Consider the following 20815-nt stretch of genomic DNA (forward strand, 5'->3'; position numbering starts at 1 on the left):
CGTCCCGCCTCTTCTGGCCCAGTTGCACGGCGGCGCGGCAGCGAGCGGGAGGATTTTCGCGGTGGTTGCCGGGATCGCGGTGATGTGGCCCCACCCCTTCCCCCCTCCCTGCCCCGAGATGTCGGAGGAAACCCGACGGAGCAAATTGGCTGCGGCCAAGAAAAAGGTAAAACGTGCCGGGTGGCGATCCCCAGACCCAACCCGAGGCCCTTCCTATGGCCAGACGGTGGCCAGAGTCTGTGCCATTCCTAGGGCACCCTAAGCGAGCCCCTCGGCGCCCCTTGGCTCCCCCTCCCCGAAGTCCTCTCAGCCAGCCCCGCCCCCTCAGTAACCCAGCCCCCGGCTTCGTTGGTCGCCCCTGGGTGACTTTGTGCTGGTGACTCTCGGGACTCCCCCCTTGGGTCTCGGCCCTGGCCTCCTGCCGCCCCAAACCGGACCTCCCCAGGTTCCTAGGGCTTCAGTAGCGGAGAACCTGGGTCCCTGCCCTGCGCTCCCCTCCCCCACCGCGGAGCAGCAACTGGCGTCGGTAGGGAGGAGTGGAATGTAGTTACGTCACAGTCTCGCTCGGAACTGTCATTATTGCCCAGCCTGGCCTTTGATCTTCCGACCAGTCCCCTAAGTGTATTCATCCCCTTTTGGGGTTTCTCTGGTCGCCGCACAAATCTCCAGCTGGAAGAGGACCAGGACTATGGGACCTAGGACAGAAAGGTCTCAGGCGCCCTTATTCCCTTAACTAAGACGTTGACAGTGCGAAAAATCTACACTTTACTAGTGACCCCCAAACGTTGACATTATCTCTAGGTGACAGTGGGAGGAGTTTGATTTGGTTTGGTTTTCTCCCTGGTTTCTACTTTCCAGAGGGACTTACACTCCCCCCCTGAGTTCTCTGTTTTATGGTCCAACTCCCTGTGATTCTGGGACCAGAGTGCCCTTCAATCAGTGCTCTCAGGAGTGAGAGCTGCTTATCATCTGCCAAACTGAACTTCACAGCTTGAATCTCTCCAAAGCGTCGTCTCGACCTAGGTTGCTTGGAGTGCCACAGGACAAATATGGGGAGATGAAATTTCAGTTTTGCTGATTCTCTTGAAAGAAAAAATATGTTAACATATTTCAATGATGACATTTGCATAGGTTTGTAAGATTTTAATAGATTACTCTGAAAAGATGCTTGGGGTGTCTGGTTTCTGTTAGATTCCCAGATTCAGTAGGAGTGTGCCTTCGCTGTCTTCTGTCCTTAGGGTACATTGATAGAAAAGTTTCCCAAGTATTTGTGCAGCTCTAACAGATGTGTAAGAAAGTACCCCCTCTTGGATTTCTGAGCTGCACAATGGACAGTTTCTGCTTGCTTACTGTTTACTTTTCCACCACTACTTCTGGTTTTGCTCCCTAGTAGCTGCTGATTTATGGCAAAACCCCAGAGCTCAGAGTCTGAATGAAGACTGAATTTAAATACCATGGTTACTTTTTTTTTTTTAAGAGATTTTTGCTATAGGGCACGTGTTCTTGCTGGAGAGACAGAAAGGGAGATACAAAACACGAGAAATCACCCCCCCAGGGGGGGATGGCTACATTGCAATCCCTTCTCCTCCGTTCTCTCAGGACGGGAACTCCAGTTGACTATGTGGGAGTCCAGCGACCTAAATGTTATGTCATCTGCTGGTCCCACATTTTTTTTTTTAAACTGTGTTATTGGTCTGTTTCTTAGTCATTAAGTGATTATTAAAACTCTATAGGGTTGGTGGTGTTGTGTATAAGAGTAATTTATAGGGAACCAGCAGTTAGCATAATGGCTATGTCGCTGGACTCCCATGTAGTTGACCGCGGTTCGCGTCCCGGACCCGGTGGCTTAAAACTCACGCCGGGCGCGTGTGCGTGCATGCCCAAGATCCCGAGAGGAGAATGGAGGAGAAGGGATTGCGGCGTGACCATCCCCCCTGGGGGGTGATTTCTCGCTTTCTGTCTCTATGTCTCTGTCTGTCTGGCGAGCGCACATGCCCTATAGCAAAAAAAACAAACCAAAACAAACAAACAAACAAAAGAGTAATTTATAAAAATTGTAGCATGTGAATTTAGAGGCTTATAGTTCTCATGAGTATTACTGTTTTTCCTTTCCACAGTTGAGAGAATATCAACAGAAGAACAGCCCTGATGCTCTTGCAGCAGCGAAGAAGAAGAAAAAAATAAAAAATGGCAGTACCCCTGAGACAACCACCTCTGGCAGTTGCCACTCTGAGGATGTGAGTCTTGACTGACCGGGTTTCTGGGGCTAGGAGGTTTAAGGGGCAATAGAGGGTGATAATTAAGATTGTGAAAGAAGCATTGGGTACCAGTAAAGGTTGACTAAGTGGCAGTGCTATTTGATTTTCCTTATGCTCAGCCTTCAGGGGAAGCCAGGCCAGTAAGGACAGACACTTGCCATCAGGCCCTCTCTTTAGGAAGCACTAAAAGAAGACCCAGGCGGTGGCAGGAGAGCCCTGGGTACTAGGATGAAAAGATCTGAGTTTCAAGTTCATCTGTGCCAGGAGCTTGCTGGGTGACCTCAGAAAATCACTTCTTGGGCCTCGGTTTCCTCCTGCGAAAGATGACAGTGCTGGATTAGATCAGAGTCTTTCAAGTCGTTTTTTAGCCGTAGCCCCCTGCCTCCCGATCAGGTGACCCTTTACTTGGAAGACTGGTTTTTAAATGGCCATGGGAGTCAGGAGCCCTCCCAGGTTTACCTCCCACATCCTGGGCCCGAGCAGAGGGTCCAGTGGGCAGATTAAGAGCAGCACTGATCAGGTGACTCCATTCTGTGCAACTGCCATCACTCGGACTTTTCCATCTGTTTACTTTGTCCTCCGCCTCCCACACGGCAGCAGGTGGCCGTTCGGAAGGACGGCACAGGCCGTGGGATCGATCTCTGCTCTTCAGCGTGCAGTCTCCCTGGACCCTCTTCTCTCTCTGACTTTCTTGCTTTTCTCTAAGCCACTTCTCTCTTTCTCCCCTGCCCTTGTTTTCCCTTTTCGCCTCCTGTAGATTCAGGACATTCTGAAGGTGCTGGTGTCCGACCTTAACCGTTCCAATGGGGTAGCGCTTCCCCCATTGGACAAGTGGAAGGTGAGGCAGTGCTGAGCCCCTCCCTCTGGCTTGCGCCCTCCCAGCTCTGCATGCCCCTGAGGCTTCTCTGGTTTGGGGGCTGCTTTGCCTCTGGCTTATTTTATGTTGCTGCTATTAACCCTTGGCCTGTTTGTCTGCTGCTTTACCTGCTTGGTTGATTGGGTTTTTTCTTCCCCTGTGTCTTTTATCATCCTGAAGTAGAGACACATCTTGAAGGCTAAAAGTAGTTTGAGAACAGAGCCAGGTGTGTGGGATTTGGGCATTTGAATGCCCAGAGAATGCTGTCAAGACTAGGAGAGACGAAACCAAAATGGCAAGCCTTTAGGTCTTTCCCTCTGGGTATTTATCCCCAAAAGACTCGTAGACTACATAGAAGGTAGTGATTTTTCAAATTGATTTTCATGGTAGTACAAAATGTAAGGTTAAGAGAGAGCAAATTGGCATTGTAGTTATAAGGATTGAGGCAGTTTTTTCAGAGGCACTAACCATAAAAGGCATGAAGTTAACCAAACAGAAGAGTAACCAGGACATTCTGTCCCCGGTCTCTCTTAAAAATCAAATGGAGGGACCAGCAGTTAATGTAATGGCTATGTCACTGGACTCCCACGTAGTCGACCGCAGTTCGCATCCCGGACCCAGTAGCTTAAAACTCTCTGACTGTCCGGAGAGCGCACGTGCCCTATAGCAAAAACCTCTAAAAAAAAAAAAAATCAAATGGACACTTGGCCATGGTCCTTAGGCTCCTTGTAGCAAAGACACTTTGCTAAACAGTGGAAAAAAAACGGATGAACAAGCTAGGGTGCACACCGAGTGAGGCAGTCCTCTGAGGGACTCAAGGGAGAATGTGGCACTATTTAAATGCCCAACCATGCTGGTTCAGGATGGACTCAAGGCTGGAGGAGGTGGCATTGAGGCTGCTTTGAAGACTCAAGGTGGGTAATATTCATGCATCTAGAGAGAGGGAAAGGCACAGGGAGTGATGAGGTCACAGCCAGCATTATAATGTCACAGAGCACATTTCAGAGATGCAAGGAGTGGGGGCAGGGCCAGGGGGCTGGGTTACCCAGGGCTAGAGATGACCAATGTGATATTGGCATTTCATCCTGAGATTTGCCCAGTGGACACCTGCCAAGCCAGAGGAGCAGGGATGAAATTGGGCCAGGTCCCATGGGGCATGGCATGGGGAGTGGGACAGGGACAGGACACCCAGGTGGTATTAGAGGGTGTCAGTAATCACAGTGTGGCTGACTGGTTTGAATTCTGGCTTTGGCTTGAAAGGCATGATGGGAACGTGTGTACCTGTCCCGAATCCCAGCATGTTGGAGAGATGGAGGACAAGGGACTGCAGTGACCACACCCCTCTGGGCAATACTTTCTCCCTCTCTGGCAAGCACGTGTGCTTTATAGCAATTAAAGAAATCACATCACGGAACCAGCAGTTAGCATAATGGCTATGTCGCTGGACTCCCACGTAGTTGACCGCGGTTCACGTCCCGGACCCGGTGGCTTAAAACTCACGCCGGACGCGTGTGCGTGCGTGCCCAAGATCCCGAGAGGAGAATGGAGGAGAAGGGATTGCGGCGTGACCATCCCCCCTGGGGGGTGATTTCTCGCTTTCTGTCTCTATGTCTCTCTCTGTCTGTCTGGCGAGCGCACGCGCCCTACAGTGAAAATCTCTCCAAAAAAAAAAAAAGAAATCACATCACATATATGTAGAGGTTCTGAGAAAAATAATTCCTCCTTCCACAAGCCTAGCGCTCCATGGAACCCGACGTGCCAGGAGGGACTGAGAGGCTGCTAGAGTGATAGCTAGGAGTTCCTGCCTCCCCTCCCCTGAATCACACCTGGCCAGCTGTTGCACCCCCGCTCTGACCTGTTAGGTTCAGTTGTAGATGTCAAAGCAATACAAGTGGTCACTAGGCTCCAAGTCATGGCCACAGTAAATGTGCAGGTACCTTGGCTCATCCCCAGCTCCCAGCCTTTGTGACGCTTGCTCTGAGCAGGGAGGTAGGCTTAGATTTTCAGAGGCCAGGACTGAAGGGTCCAAAGAGCAGGTGGCCCTTTCCTTTCCTTGAGAGAGGCAACTACTTCCTCTGCAGTTTGGCCTCCCTGGACAGACCTTGGCTCCCTAGCACTTTTCCTTGGTCCAACTGCAGCTGTCAGCCATCCCTCCCAGGCTTTGCCTGCCTGGCCTGTAAGAAGCTGGATTGTGGGCTTGGACTAAGGAGAGGCTTCCATGTGGCTCCCAATCCTAAGTGCCAGGATTGTCCCTTGGCCACTATTTCTAGGAAGAGGCCTCATGACCTCCAAGGTGCTAAGAGTCTGGCTTCCTGGGTTGTTTCTTGGTTGGGTAGGCATTTCTGGAGCTGGGGTGCTGCGCTAGAGGTAATGGCCGGGAGATGGCTATGGGTAATTTTCTTTTTCTGTCCAGTGACCAGAAAGAGGCTTCAGTTTGATGGCTTTATTCCCCCGAATCAGAGAAACAGCCAGTGGTGGTGGGACAGGGGCAGGAGCTACACTGGCCACAGCTCCTTCACCTCCACTGCTCTGTAGGCGCCCCGGGTTGGCATCCATGCACACTCTGCTTTGGGAAGAGCGCTGCCTTTCTTCCCCCAACTTGGGCACACCTTCCTTCGATGTGCTGTGGCTGCCACAGCACACAGCTTGGTACTGTCATGCTGAGCTCTAGGGAGAACAGGTCCTTGTGTGTCCATGAAGGAAGTCATACAGCCGCTGCTTTGAGCTTTGGTCACCCAAAATGCTGCTGAGCAGCCCAAGGCCTAGGCGAGCTCTGTCCACACCCCCAGGCACCACCCAGCATGCCTGACTGTCACTCTGACCACGGCAGCACCTATCCTACCACTCTGTACCTCACGTCCATGGCAGTGAGGCACCTTTTCTCCTCACGGCCCTGACCCCCTGCTCCGTTCTGTGACAGGTGCCCAAAGACCACACTGCTCCTGCACCACCACCTGCTGATGACACTGTGTTACCTGGTGGTGTCACTTCCCCTGGTGCTAGTTTTTCTAGCATGGAATCACCTCAGGTTTGTGCTCCTTGCCCCTTTGCCCGCTGCCCTCCTGTGTGCTTGCCCCATCCTCCTTCCCCAGGAGGAGACCTGCTATGGTCCCTCCTCCTCCTTCAGGTAGCTTAGTTCCTTGCACCAAGTCCCCTTCCTGGGACTGGGGTTGGGTAGGCTAACCTTTCCTTGAGGTTTGGGAAGATGATGGAAGGCTGTTGGGATGAGCCTGGCTCACCCATGCTCTGGGTAATTCTTATAGAAGTGGAATAGTCACCTCTTATGTTTCTTCCCAGCAGAACTATGATGCTGACAATGGCCCCGATCTTATGGATAAAACCCAGTGAGTGTCTTCTGGGCGCATGCAGTGCTTGGCCATGGGAGTCAGGGCAGGCCATGGCCCTTGTTCCCATCGAGCTGCCCGCACCTCTGACCTCAGTGTCTCTGTCCCTAGGACTTTGTCGTCAACTGAGAGCCTGCGACAACTATCTCAGCAGCTCAATGGTCTTGTGTCTGAGGTATCCCAGAAATCAGGGTCCACAAGGGGGAGAGGGAAAGAAAGGCATATAGAAACCAAGGCAGGGATTCTCAAGAGGGGGAGGGTCCTGGGACCGGCAGGCCTGCTGGGTTATGTTGGGCAAGTGACATCTCCGAGTCTTTTCCCTGGAAGCTGCACAGGGAAGGATCAGACCACGAGGTTGCTCACATCATTTTGTCTGCTGTGGGAAGTGCAGAGTGAGAGCTGCTTAGGAGGAGAGGGTCGATGACGAGATAAGAACCACGAGCAGTGGGCACAAAGGTTACAGCAGCAGGTGTCCAAGTTAGGCCAGAACAATTTGCCAGTTGATGGGGGTGAAAGGAAGTCAGAGAGTTTAGACATTGAGGGGTCAGAGCGTCTCCATGGGCTGTCATCTCTTCTAGTCTTCGTCCTATGTCAATGGAGAGGGCCTCATCTCTTCTACTAACATGAAAGATCTGGAGGTAAGTGGCCCTGGACGGGGACCCAGCGACCCTGCAGGCCAGCCCCTGACCTCCTCCCACAGTGGGGGCTGGGTGCCCCCATGCCAGCTGAGACAGCCCACCTCCCAGCCCTAATGATTGCTCTCTCTACCTCTCCCCCCAACCCTCCTCCAATTCCTCCTCTCTGCATGCGCCTCAGAGCCGGTACCAAGAGCTAGCAGTAGCCCTGGACTCCAGCTATCTAACAAACAAACAACTCAGTAGCACGATAGAGGAATTGGTAAGAGTCCAGCGGGGTCCCTGAGTCCACGCTGCCAATCCTGGGCTCCAATTTCCCTTTGGGGCTCTGAAGAAAGGGTCTGGGGACCCCAGTGCCAAGGGAGAGTGGGGCGTTGGGGGGCCTAGGCCTTAGCTGGAGGGACCCCAGAGCACAGAGCATGCAGCATGGCTCTTCCTGTTGCTGCCCTCCTTGCCTGTTCTCTTCTGCAGACCCCCTGCCTGAGTCCTCCCCACACTTGCCCTGGGGTCATTGCCTCTAGGGGAAGCACTGGCCTGTCACCTGACAGGAGCCTGTGTTCCTGTCTGTGCAGTCCCTGCCTTGCTCTGTCTTTGATTTTGGATAAGCCATCCCTCCTCCCTGGGCTTGGGTCTCCTGGGAGGTCGCATTCAAAGGTCGCTCTTAGCTCTAAGCATCAGACTGGGAAAGCGCACTAGGTGTCAGGGAGAAGAGAGCTTGCTTCTCAGGACCAGGACTGGGTCCATAGCGTGTGCTCAGTAAATACTGGTTGGATATGAACGTCTCCTTCTGAATCACAAGCTGGCAGAGTGTAGTTCTCTTTTCTCAAACTCCATTACTAGAAGTTTGTTACTGTTCTTTAAGAGAATCTAGATTCAGGCTTTTGGTTCTACAGCTGAGTGAAAGCCAGTGAAGAGAGCCTGAGGAGAATTTGTTGGTTAAGGTCCCCATAGGTCTGAGAATTCCTTCTTTGAAATTGATTTCTAGCCAGCCACGGTGGCACAGGCAGCAGGGCATGCCATGTGGCAGCGCTGGAGTCACATGGAGGACTGCAGTTCGGGTCCCAGGCCAGCCTGAAACACCAGGCATGTGCACACCCACGTGCCCTTGGCAGGCAGGCTGGGGGGATCGTGGCATGACGATGCCCCCAGCCTGCATGACCCCTGTTGGGGGTATCTGTTTCTCTCTCTCATGGAGGAAATTAAAAAAAATAATAATTAAAAAAAAAGAAAAACACCATCCCCTGCCCGACCCTTCTTGGTCTGAGGATGAAGTAAAGGAGACAACCTCAGTCACCTTCCTTTAACTCCCCACAGAAACAACAACAACAGGAAACTCTGGATCAGTTGGAAAAGGTAATAGGACTTCTATGTTTGCTTATTACCTGGCTGATGGGTTGGGGGGACTTTGATGTGGAGGCCCCAGCCTTGCCTTGCCTCTCGCATCTGCCCTGGAGAAGGCTCCTGCTGGACCACACCTCCACCCCTACAGCATCCTTGATGATCTAGTGTCTTCATGGCCTTCTCTCAGTGAGAGATCCTGCTTCCCTCTTCCCACAGGAGAAGAAAGAATGTCAGCAGAAGTTGGCGAAGGAACAGGGAGCGCTCAGGGAACAACTGCAGGTGAGTGGGCCATGGGTACCCTTTGTGCCCCCTGGAACATTTCTTTCCCCCTCTGTCAGCACTTCTTTTTTTTCCCAAAGGTTCACATTCAAACCATAGGCATCCTGGTGTCTGAGAAGGCAGAATTACAGACAGCTCTGGCCCACACACAGCAGGCAGCCAGGCAGAAAGCAGGTGGGCCTATAGGCACCCCTTCATCCTTCACCTTGGCGGGCCTTAGGGGGAGTCCTTGGCTCCATCTCCACCTCTCTTGTTCCAGGAGAGTCTGAGGATCTCGCCAGCCGCCTGCAGGCCTCCCGGCAGCGTGTAGGAGAGCTGGAGCGGACATTGTCCGCTGTCTCCACGCAGCAGAAGCAGGCGGAAAGGGTGAGCCCAGCTACCTGCCTGTCCATTGGCAGCCCAGCTTCCTGAAGGTCCCTTATGCAGGATGGAGTGTCTTACTGATGGCAATGCAGCACGGACTGTTTCTTGCAGCTTTGGCTGTGTGTGGTTAGAGCTGGTAGCTGGGAGCAAGCTCGGGGTAGTGCTTGTGTCAGATGCAGAGCCCAGAGGCCTAGTACCCGCCTTGCCCTTAACTGGCTATGGCCTTGGCCAAGCGCTAGGAGGAGGAGTATGGTGCTTGGGCAGTAAAGGTACAGAAGAGTATTTCTGAAGGATTACCAAAAAGCTCGGAGAGAACAGCAGATGGCATTATGGTTACACTGTTGGACTCCCATGTAGTCAACTGTAGTTAAAGTCTTGGACCCAGCTTGAGTCCCAGACCCGCTTCTTAAAATTCATGCCAGGCACGTGTGTGCGCATGTCCAAAGTCCCAAGAAGGGAATGGAGGAGGGATTGCAGTGTGGCCATCCTCCTGCCCGGGGAGGTGATTTCTTGCTTTTTGTCTCTCTGTGTGTCTTTTTTTCTTTTTTGGAGAAGTTTTTTTGCTATAGGGCCCGTGTGCTCGCCAAAAAGACAGAGAGAGACAAAGAGACAGAAAGTGAGAAATCACCCTCTGGGGGGATGGCCACGCTGCAATCCCTTCTCCCCCATTCTCTCGGGATCTTGGGCATGCACGCACATGGGCCTGGTGTGAGTTTAAGCCGCTGGGTCCGGGACTCGGACCGCAGTTGACTACATGGGATAAGTGGGGGGCCAAAGACACAGCCATTACGCTAACTGCTGGTCCCTCTCTGTGTCTTCAGTGAGCACACACACCCTATAGCAAAAAATCTCTATTAAAAAAAAAAAAATCTCAGCGAAGAGAACAGGGTGGCTGAGAGATGTTTCGTTCTGTACCTTTTGATTTTTGGACTGTGTATCTCCCATTCAGAAAGCAAACAAGAGATTAAAATACAGGGGCCAGCATTTGGTGTGCTGATTAAGGCACTGGACTCCCACTTGGCCAACTGTGGTTCAAGTCCCAGACCCGGTGGCTTGAAACTCACGCCAGGTGCATATGTGTGCGTGCCCAAAATCCTGGAGGAGAATGGAGAAGAAGGGATTGTGGCATGGCTGTTAGCCCTGGGCGGGAGTGATTTCTCACTTCCCCTTTCTCTATCTCTGTTTCTCTGGTGAGTGTGTGTGCCCTATGCCAAAAAATTCTTTTTTATTTTTTTGAGAGGTTTTTGCTATAGGGCACGTGCGCTCACCAGACAGACAGAGAGACAGAGAGACAGAAAGCGAGAAATCACCCCTCAGCGGGTATGGCCACACCGTAATCCCTTCTCCTCCATTCTCCTCTCGGGATCTTGGGCACGCATGCACATGCGCCCGGCGCGAGTTTTAAGCCACCAGGTCCTGGACTCAAACCGCGGTCGACTACATGGAAGTCCAGCGACATAGAGATTACACTAACTGCTGGTCCCCTCTGCTCATTTCTTTTTCTAAGCTGAAAAAAAAATACAGATTTAACTCTCCTCCCAGTAAATGCATCCTCAGCTCCAGGGAAAAAAATGGGTTTTGAGAATTAGACCAGGATGTTCAAATGCCAGCTCTACCATCGTGCTTTTCATTTACACAGCGAAGATAAGCTGTGGTTGTGAGGATTGAGTGGGATTGTTACTGTGGTGCCTGCCAAGGTACTCGGGGAACTTTCAGTGGTGATGGGACAGTCATTACAAAGCAGTATCACCTGGTGTGTCTGGGCCTCCCTCAGGCAGCTGTAAATTACTAAAAACAAATGAGAACACAGCTTAGCAATGCCTTGAAATAATGTAGAATGCTAAGGCTGGATGGTAGTGTATTGGTAAAATGCCAAGCTTTGCAAGGCTGGCTTCCATGGGAAGGTTCTGGGTTTGCATCTGGGACCTCCTTGAATATGCTAGATATGCAGATGTGCCCAAGATCTGGGGCTGGCTGAGGCTGGGAGTGGACCATGGCATCAGGGGAAGAAGTGATCTTGGACAAGCATGTAAACTTGGAATCGTTACTGTAGCCATTGTTATTGTGTGCTATTTCTTTTTTTTTTTTTTTTTTTTTTATTTGAGAGAGGTTTTTGCTATAGGGTGCGTGTGCTCACCAGAGAGACAGAGAGAGACAGAGAGACAGAAGGTGAGAAATCACCCCCCAGGGGGGATGGCCATGCCGCAACCCCTTCTCCATTCTCCTCTCGGGATCTTGGGCACACACACACGTGCCCGGCGTGAGTTTAAGCCACTGGGTCCGGGACTCGAACCGCGGTCGACTACATGGGCGTTCAGCGACATAGCCATTACACTAACTGCTGGTCCCATTGTATGCTAGTTCTATCTTACTTTGACTTAACCTTTCTGTATTTGCAGTACAACAAGGAGCTAACCAAAGACCGAGATTCCCTGAAGCTGGAGCTATACAAGAACAGGTAGGGTGGGGGAAGGTGGGAGGGAGGTCTGGGGGGGATCTTAGCAAGGGTGATATGGTAGGTGGTGGGAGGGTGAGCATACCGAGGTGGTCATACATCCTAGTTCTATCTTACTTTGACTTAACCTTTCTGTATTTGCAGTACAACAAGGAGCTAACCAAAGACCGAGATTCCCTGAAGCTGGAGCTATACAAGAACAGGTAGGGTGGGGGAAGGTGGGAGGGAGGTCTGGGGGGGATCTTAGCAAGGGTGATATGGTAGGTGGTGGGAGGGTGAGCATACCGAGGTGGTCATACATCTTTGCACCTGTGCAGAGCCCAGGTTAGTCCTACCTCTGTCACTCTCTCTGGAGTGCCACCTGAGACTTGATCCCTGGAGTCCCTCTAGTACCACGGTTCTGGTAAGGGTAATGGGTTGTTCACTAGGTGGGCCTTTCTAGCTTTTACTCATTCCTTTCCACTGCCTCTGGTCATAGCAAAAGCAATGAGGAGCTGAAGGAGCTGAACTCCGAGCTGGAGGAGAAGCTCCGAATCCTTGCTGCTGAGAAGGCAACTACACAGCTTGGGATGGAGGAGCTGCAGAAGAAGCTGGAGATGTCTGAGCTGCTGTTACAACAAGTGAGCGGCAGCAGCCCCTGGGAGCCTGAGCCCGTCCAGTTGGGGCCACAGTGGCCTCCAGCCAGAGTTGGGAAATTCAGATCCTTGTTCTGGACCTGCTATAGACTTCCCCAGAAAGTGCTACAAATCCACAAATAGGGACCCTGCTTAGACCTGCAAAATCAGAATCTCAGGGATCGGGGATTGTAAACTTATTTATTTATGTCCAGAATGTGTTTATTGGGCTGGTTTCCCACTCACCTTGAGTCAGGATGCTCTTAGTGCTGCTTCCTCCTGAAGGAACATCCTTCTGTGAGCCTCGCTGTTCCTCCTCTAGGCTGGCAGAGGACAGTGGAGCAGCCAACGCACACAACTACCCCTTTGGGTCTTAGGCACTCAAACACATGCCCCGTGTGTTGTAGGCTGAGCAGGCTGGGGATTTGAAATGCAGTCAGATGTGGGCCACGTGGGCATCCAGCTTCTCTTGAGCAGTGCGTTCCCGCTGTGCTGTGGAGCAAGCCCTCGAGCTTGCTGACGTCCTCCCGCAGGCCACACCAGGACGTTTATTATTGCGTGGTAATAATAGCAGAGTAGAGAGGTCCTTCTTGACCCTGAGTTGTACATTGATCCTAGCTCAGACTCTTTTGAGGGACATTACTTGGGATAGCCTGGGCTTCCTGGGTCTAAAACTCTCATTTTTTCTCATTCAGTTCTCCAGCAGGTCTGAAGTCCCTGACAGTAACCAGCAGTTGCAGCAGGCCATGGAAGATCGGGCCCAGCTCCAGACACAGGTGGAACAGGTAAGACTGCAGCGTGAGGAGTGTAGGAGGAGGGTGACCCCACAGGGCCGAAAGGAGATGAGGGCCACTGACAGCCCCTGTAACCTAGGCACCCATTTTTGCAGCTGACTGAGTCTCTGCAACACCTCCGGAGGGAGAGAGACCAGTTTGCAGAGGACCTGAGGGCAGAGAACATCATGTGGCACCAGAGGATGCAGCAGATGTCAGGGCAGGTGAGGTCTGACCCATGGGCCCCCGCTCAAGCTAGGCCGCCACCTCTTCCTAAGCAACTGTGTGGTGAAGACCGTAGCATCTGTTGGCAGTGCACCCAGAGGGGCTGTGTGTCATATTTTGGAAGTGGGGCTAGAGCGGGAGAGAGTAACCCATCCATCCTCCAGCTCTCCTCCACGGCTCACTCTCCTGTGCCTTGGGCAGGTGCGCACATTGAAGGAGGAGAAAGACCAGAGCCTGACTCAGGTCCAGGAGCTGCAGACCACTTTGGCTGAGCTGAGGACACAGCTAGGTAAGCTGAGGCGGGGCTGGAAGGCTCAGGGGGCTTCACGTGCCCCAGGGAGGTGGGCACATAGAGGGTGTTAGGTAGAAGGAGACAAACCTCTGCCAGGAGATAGCAAGTCTTGTCATCTCTCTAAGCCTCGGTGTCCCCAACTGCAAAGGGGTACAAAGAGGGGTGGAGTGTCCATTGTCAACCATCCCAGTTGTCCTGAGCATAAAAGCATAAAGAACTGTTTAAAAGGGGAAGTTGACCACCATCTGGGTGTGAAGAATTATTAGCCTAGAAGCCAAGGTTTGGGGGTAGGAGCCTGAATGAGAAGCTGCAAACCAAGAAGAGGGTTTGTGGAGGATCCAGAGGCCATATCGTCTGCTTCCGTTCTCAGCGGAGCCTCCAGCCCCGGAGCCTCCAGCAGGGCCCTCTGAGGTTGAACAACAGCTGCAGGCAGAAGCTGAGCGGCTACAGAGGGAGCTGGAGAGCCTGTCCGGACAGCTCCAAGCTCAGGTTCGAGACAATGAGGGCCTGAGCCGCCTGAACCAGGAGCAGGAACATCGGCTCCAGGAGCTGGAGCGGGCGGCAGAGCTCTGGGGTGAGCAGGCGGAGGAGCGCAAGAAGATCCTGGAGAGCATGCAGAGCGACCGTACCACCATCAGCCGCGCACTCTCCCAGAACCGAGAGCTCAAGGAGCAGCTGGCCGAACTCCAGAACAGCTTCGTGAGGCTGGTGTGTGGCTCCTCACTGGCCAAGTCCTTGGCAGGCTCTGGGCAGGACAGTTATCCTCTCTCAGCCTTTGTTTCCCCACCTTTAAAACAGAGTGGTGTAGACCCCATGGGAAGTGGTACTTGCAAAGGCACCCTGTGAGCCAAAGCCTACTCACTTGTACGGAGGGGCGATGCCTTTCCTGCCTGCCTCCACCCTTCCCTGCCCTCTGGGAGGTGGCTGCTGAGGTCTGGGGTCTCCGCTTTGGATGACTGCTGATTGGCTTCTCTCCGTCCAGACCAATGAGAACATGGAGCTGACCAGCGCGCTGCAGTCGGAGCAGCATGTCAAAAAAGAGCTGGTCAAGAAGCTGGGCCAGCTGCAGGAGACTCAGGGGGAGCTGAAGGAGACGGTAAGCCCTGCCCCCTGAGAAGGGCTGGAGCACCAGCGGCACCTCTGGATGCACTCTGGGCCTTGCTGGGTGCCCACCTTGCCCACATCTAGAAGCATGGAGCGCCCCCCCCGCCCCCAGTCAGAGGCAGAGGTGCAGACTGGATTCCAAGCAGCCTCCCTAGTCACCAAATACTTTACATCTCTAGGCCTCAGTTTCCCTAATTTACAAAGATCAACATTTTCCTCAAAGAGGTGTTGATTACATGAGACAATGCACGTAAAAGATCAGGTATTTCGAGTGCACGTAACAGAGGCTGCCCCCTCTGCCTTTCGTTTTTTCATGATAAAGATCATGCACACACACGAGAAAGATGAGCACCCTCCAGAACGTCTAGTGCTGCTCTCCCCTTCCTCTAGGCCTCCTGCTCACTGGATTTGGGACACTTGCGCATGTGCCTGACATGTTTCAGGCTGACCAGGCTGGGTATTTGAACTGTGGTCATATCGGAGATCTAGTTTCTCTTGAGCAGCGCATTAGCACTGTGCCACAGAGCAGGCCTCTCTCTGCCTTTTCACCAGTCTGTGACTTAGAGTGAAAATGGTGGAAAAGGTTATGAGGCCCATGAGGCCTTGGGCAGGTACCGGGTCTGTGCCACCTCCCTATTTCCAGACTCTCAATCTGGAAGCAAGCTACCACCTGCCCTCACTCCGCAGGTAGAGGTGAAGAGCCAGGAGGCTCAGGGTCTGCAGCAACAGCGGGACCAGTATGCTGTCCACCTGCAGCAGTACGTGGCCGCCTACCAGCTGCTGGCCTCCGAGAAGGAGGCGCTGCAAAAGCAGCTGCTGCTACAGAACCAGCTCATGGACCGGCTGCAGCACGAGGAAGTTCAGGGCAAGGTGGCAGCTGACGTGGTCCGCCAGGAGCTGCAGGAGACCCAGGTGAGGGAGTCGCTGAGTTCTGGGCCCAAGTGGGAGAACCCAGCAACCACTGTGCCTTCACTCTCTTTCCTGACCCCTTAGGAGCGTCTGGAAGCTGCCATCCAGCAGAACCAACAACTAGAGGCCCAGCTGAGCCTCATAGGTCCCTCTGGGGAAGGTAAGCGAGCCCACCCTGAGGGACAGGTGAGCATCTGAGGAGAGGGACTTCAGCACACAGTAGGGGCCTAGAAGAGCCCTTAGAACCACTAGTCATTTCCCCCCACAGGGTCAGGGTGAGAGGGGAGGAAGAGGTGACCCTGAGCTTCTTCCCAGGCCCCTTCCTCCCTTGGTGGGTTGTCTGAGGACCCTCTGGCTCTTCCCGTAGGAGGAGGATTGGACGAGGAGGCTCCTGGGTCCAAGCTGGGCCTCCCAGAAGAGCTGGAGAGTCCAGAGGCTGTGGTGAGCCACCATCCCCCATAGGAACCCTTCTCGGTCCCTCTTCTCCTGCTTCCCCTGTGGTCCCTCAGCACCCTCTGCCTACTTGACTCCCCTGCCCTCTGACTTCTCTGGACCCCCACACCTTCCTGGGGGGACACAGGTGGTCCACCGACTAGAGAGGGGAAGGGCTCCCTTCTGCATCTCTGCCCCCTTGCATCCTGAGTGTTCTCCACAAAAACACATGCACCTGTTGCCTGCAGCCAAAGGAACATAGGCGCCGCTGCCAGCAGCTGGCTCACCTGGCACCTCCATCCCAGGAGGAGCCAGAGAGGGAGCCCCTTGCCACCAGGACCAGGGGTGACTGTGTGTCTGAGGAGAGCCACCAGGCCCTACAAGGGGCCATGGAGAAGCTGCAGGTGAGCGAGTCTCTCTTGACATGGGCCTCGAAGGGTGGGCATGTGGTGGGTCGCTGCTGAGACCTGACTCTGTTCTGTGGCTCCAGAGCCGCTTTCTGCAGCTCATGCAGGAGAAGGTGGACTTGCAGGAGCGTGTGGAGGAGCTGGAACATCGCTGCATCCAGCTCTCTGGAGAGACTGACACCATCGGTGAGCTGTGATGCCGGGCCCATGCCAACGAGCTGCACGGTGGGTGGGTGGGGGCAGTACCTGAGCCCGTCCTCACCTGCCCACCCACCCTCCTGCCCTTGGTCCCTGCAGGAGAGTACATTGCCCTCTATCAGAACCAGAGGGCAATGCTGAAAGAGCGTCACCGTGAGAAGGAGGAGTACATCAGCCGGCTGGCGCAGGACAAGGAGGAGATGAAGGTGGGGTCACGAACTTCTCTGCAGGCGGGCGGGCTGGTCTGGAGTAGGGGCGGGGCACTGAGCACCTCGGTTGGTGTGGGGTAGGGGTGGAGCGCCAAGCACCTTCTCCGGGTGGGGCCAGGGTAGGAGTGGAGCATTGAGCACCTTTCTCTCCAGGTGAAGCTGCTGGAGCTGCAGGGTCTGGTGCTACGGCTTGTGGGCGAGCGCAATGAGTGGCAGGGAAAGTTCCTGGCCGCTGCCCAGAGTCCTGTGGGCGAGCCCGCTCCAGGGCCACCCACCTCGCAGGAGTTCGGTGCCGCTGACCAGCTGGGTGGTGAGTAGTGGCCTGGGGCAGGGTGGGCTGGGAAGGCAGCAGGTGTTGTGAGGCCTAGTGGCACTGCCTGCCCGCCTGTCTCCGCAGACCTTCGGGAGGTCAGCCTTGCTGACCCTGTTCAGCCTACACAAGGAGAAGCTGGCATGGGCTCTCCTGCTGAGAACCCCACTGCGCAACAGATTATGCAGCTGCTGCGGGAGATCCAGAACCCCCAGGAGCGCCCTGGCTTGGGCAGCAACCCCTGCATCCCCTTCTTCTACCGGGCTGACGAGAATGACCAGGTGAAGATCCTGGTCATCTAGGCCTCACAGCACCAGGCAAGGCCCGCCCCCCCACCCCATCCCTGTGCTGCCGTCCTTGCCACCTTGTCTCCACTACCCTGCCCCTGCCACTCCTTCCCTGTCACCCTTATCCAATCAGTGACAACATAGAAACCCTATCTAATGGGGAGACACAGACCCTTTGCCATTTTGGCCAGGGCTATTTTAATTTCTGGGTTTCATTCCAGAAAAGAGCCAGAGGCTCATGAAACTTAGAAGGCTGCCTCTCTGGAGGAGCATTGGCCACCTCAACACCCAGCAGCCTTTCATTTAGGGGACTCCCACCCCCTTATTTGAGGCACTTTGGGGCAGGACAGCTGGGCAGCTTTTCCACTAGGCTGCAGGGCAGGAGGGGCTCAGTATAGTCCGGGGAGGCCATGTCAGGGTAGGTGGCCTCGTCTGGTGGGCTCCCATCCCCTTACTCGAGGCACTTTGGGGCTGGGCAGTATCCTCATGGGCTGCAGGGCAGGAGGCGCCCCCTGTAGTCTAGGTGAGGCCATTTTGAGACAGGTGGTCTCGTCCAGGGGCTCATATCCCTTACTGGAGGCACTTTGGGGCTGGGCAGCATTTTCACTGGGCTGCAGGGCAGGAGGCGCCCCCTGTAGTCCAGGTGAGGTCGTGTTGAGGCAGGGCAGCTGGGCAGCATCTCCCAGGTCCTGCGACAGTTAACTGTAGGTCAGATGTGGGCAGCGGTTGGGGCAGGCAGGCCACTCAGGGGCTCCCGTCTTCCTGAGGGGCGCGATGGGGCAGGACAGCGGGCAGCATTCTACTAGGCCTTGTGACAATTGGGGCCTAACTGTAGGGCAGGCGAGTGCACAGGCTGCCGGGGGGTGGGCCTCGGACCCCCTCCCCCGCGGTGTACATATTGTATCTGTAACATTTTGTATATTCCGGGGGTAAGGCTGTCCCCCGTATCAGAGAGGTTGGAGCTGGCACGTGAGGAGCAGCTAATAATTATTTGGGGCTGGAAACTTATTTATTGGTAGCACCAGACAGAGGAAGGAGGCGGGGATGGGGTCGTGACACCCTGGTGATGCGGCTCCTGTTTATTTTGCTTTTTATTTCGGAGTAAATGAATTTAACCATACTGTTTGGCCTTGCGTGTTCCTATTTCCAAGCTGGGTCCAGGGGTCTGAGCCACTGAACGGAGCAGGTGGACTGCAAGGAGTCCGAGTCTGCGCTTGCCCAGCTGGGCTGTGGGGATCTTCTAGGCCTGTCACCTTTGCACTGCCGGCGCAGTCTGTGGGACTGCAGGACCACGGGAGGCAGTTGTGCCCGACCGGCCAGCACACTCAGAAGTCAGAACTAAGGCTGGGGAGGGGAGGTACGGTGCTGGCACCCAGAAATGCCAGCTCCCAGCCCACCACCCTGATCCCCTTGCCTGTCTGTGCCCAGTGGCCTCTTACTCCTCTGTCCCTCCAGAGTGCCGGCGGCAGGCGGAGTTCCGGGCTCTGCCCCCTAGTGGCCAGAGCGGGCTTCACAGGATGAGGACAGGCTAACCTGTAGGGCCTTTCCTGCCCTCCTTCCAGTACACCAGCAGTGGCCGGCCCCCCCCCCCCCACCCCAGTGTCAGCCTTCACCTCTCCCGAATCCACGGAGAACACAAGTGAGCAGAGGACACGCCGTTCCCCATCATCCAAAAATGGGTTTTATTCTCAGCCAAGAGACAGCAGGACTGGGAGCAGTGAGAACCACACAGCTGCCAGCACAGCCCCCCATGCTGCGAGGGGCTGGGGACGGCAGGATGGCAGAGGGAGCCGGCTGTCCACAGGCCGGGCACAGCAGGGAGGCTCACTGGAGGGGGAACACTTCGGGGGGATGTCAGGGTGACAGTGTTCCCTTAGTGTTGGGCCACGAGAATCCACAAGGACAGCACGGTGACTGCTCCCCCACTGGAGATGAGGCTGGGTCAGCCGTGTATGTGTGTGCGTATATATACGAGTATTTATAGATATTTATAGAACGGCAGGAGCAATACCACAGAGGGGCACACGTTTTCACCATCACACCTGAGTGTGCAGCTCACCACTACAATAGACTAAGTCACAGATGGAGGGGAGGCTTTGGGGCTGGGGGAGCCACTGGCAAGTCACAGAACAGCCATCCAGGCAGGCTTGAAAAGGGAGGTCTCCGAGGAATAGGAAGGATCTGGTTAGAGGTCGAAGGGGGGCCTGGGGCTCTCAGGACGGGATGGACTTGCCTGACCCGATCGGCTGGCAGTTGGAGAGAAAGCAAAGAGAAAGGGGAGGAGAGAGCCGGTAAGGTAGGAGCACCCCCCTGGCAGTGGTGGCAGGGCTGGGAACGGGGAAGAGAGGAGAGGTGAGAGGGAGGCACTGGAGACAGGCACACCCAACTTTCCAGCTAGTCTGGGTGGAGGCTGGGCCCCTCCACCTCCACCACACACGCTGGCCTCACACACAGCACCCAGGCAGTGCACCCACAGTTCCAGATATGGACCCGGCCCCCTTGGGCTTCTGTTGTCTCTAGTCACCCGTCTTCCAACCTGCTGGCCCCAGGTTACCCCTAGCCTCAAGGACCCACACAACAGCCATCAGGCCTGATGGAGAAGACCAGGAGGAAGAACACTGCTTGAACCAGGAGGGCAAAGCTAAAAGGGATGGCTGGAGGGAGCACTGTAGGCCCCTCTGGGTGGTCAGAAAGCCTGGGAGTCCTCTGAAGGGACCCTGGGGGAGGCAGGAAGGGCGGGCAGCCAGGTGCCAGTGGCCATAGACTTATAAGTCTAAGAGGGGAGCCTCGGCTGGTCGGGGGACTGCAGGTCGCGTAGGTGAGGCTGGGCCCTTCCTGCTGGGAAAAGCAGAAGAGCAAGAATCAGCGGTGGGTGGACGCACTGGATGGGTTTTGCCGCCCAGCCAGGGCGCAAGTCAGAGAGACTGCTGTGCCCAGGTCAGCGGACAAGCCGTCCTCTTGGCTGCACAGAGGAGGTGTGCTCTGGGAGGGGCAGGCTCAGAGGTGTGAGCCTACGGGCCACATCTGGGCCCAGGATGTTGCCTGCTGTCACGCACTAGCAGGTGGGGAATACCAAGGAGCTAGGGTGGGGGCTGTGTGCCTGCCTCGCCTGGGAGATGTGGCATAGGCTGACGTTGTGAATAGGAAATCATGACACAACCAGGGCCTCTGCCCCACCCTGACTGCTGCTCAACTGCAGCAGGGGAGGTGGGACCTGACCGCACCCCTGCCCTGTGGCAGGTTCAGTTCTCAGGGCTTTCCCCTATGCTATGCGGCAGCACAGCTCAGATCTGGAATGAGTGTGCACCCGGCAAGAAACCCAAACTTCGGAGTCCAGCCCCACACACCCCTCTGAGCTCTCAGCCCCTACGCCCTACACCAGAGCGCTCTGCCCTCTCTGACGGCTCCAGAGAGTACCCATGTCTGCCAGCTTGGCCGCGGAGCCTGTCCCAAGAGCCCGCAGGCTCTGCACTGAGTCCCGAGGCTCTCTGAGAAGGCAGGTGAGAGGCTGCTGGCACGAGGAC

The 20815-nt window shown here is 54.9% G+C and overlaps 2 protein-coding genes across 9 annotated transcripts in view; one reads left to right on the forward strand and one right to left on the reverse strand.

The window, feature by feature from the left end:
* Positions 1–35: 35 nt before the first annotated feature.
* Positions 36–18411, forward strand: GOLGA2 (golgin A2). 6 transcript variants are annotated; one of them, XM_006154024.3, is made up of 27 exons: positions 36–166; positions 2118–2237; positions 3016–3096; positions 6035–6142; positions 6412–6458; positions 6570–6633; positions 7037–7096; positions 7275–7355; positions 8408–8446; positions 8651–8713; positions 8794–8887; positions 8973–9079; positions 11476–11534; positions 12010–12151; positions 12841–12930; positions 13035–13142; positions 13345–13432; positions 13806–14143; positions 14418–14531; positions 15227–15451; positions 15533–15608; positions 15816–15889; positions 16129–16284; positions 16371–16473; positions 16585–16691; positions 16848–17004; positions 17092–18411. In XM_006154024.3, exons 1-27 carry the CDS (start codon positions 83–85, stop codon positions 17304–17306), a joined length of 3000 nt encoding a protein of 999 aa, XP_006154086.1. In that variant the 5' UTR covers positions 36–82; the 3' UTR covers positions 17307–18411. The 6 variants fall into 6 exon arrangements, with proteins under 6 accessions (XP_006154086.1, XP_006154089.1, XP_006154087.1 ...); XM_006154025.3 differs by having other exon boundaries at positions 37–166; positions 6415–6458; XM_006154027.3 differs by lacking the exon at positions 7275–7355.
* A 538-nt stretch (positions 18412–18949) lies between these two features.
* DNM1 (dynamin 1) overlaps positions 18950–20815 on the reverse strand; it is a 52361-nt gene continuing 50495 nt past the window's right edge. For 2 of the 3 annotated variants that reach the window (XM_014589993.2, XM_006154028.3), the window contains exon 22: positions 18950–19537. In XM_014589993.2, coding sequence (XP_014445479.1) covers positions 19477–19537 — 61 coding nt within the window. In that variant the 3' untranslated portion in view covers positions 18950–19476. Of the gene's footprint in view, positions 20130–20815 lie in introns of all 3 variants that reach the window. The other variant, XM_014589994.2, reaches the window with a different exon arrangement.

The sequence above is a fragment of the Tupaia chinensis genome, unplaced genomic scaffold, assembly GCF_000334495.1.
Source record: "Tupaia chinensis unplaced genomic scaffold, TupChi_1.0 Scaffold000394_1, whole genome shotgun sequence".
NCBI lineage: Eukaryota > Metazoa > Chordata > Mammalia > Scandentia > Tupaiidae > Tupaia > Tupaia belangeri.

Coding starts and splice junctions, on each gene's coding strand:
- GOLGA2 (XM_006154024.3), top strand. CDS start 83: ATGTGGCCCCACCCCTTCCCCCCTCCCTGCCCCGAGATGTCGGAGGAA. Junction 7,097..7,274: donor CTAACATGAAAGATCTGGAG/GTAAGTGGCCCT, acceptor CATGCGCCTCAG/AGCCGGTACCAAGAGCTAGC. Junction 8,447..8,650: donor CTCTGGATCAGTTGGAAAAG/GTAATAGGACTT, acceptor CTCTTCCCACAG/GAGAAGAAAGAATGTCAGCA.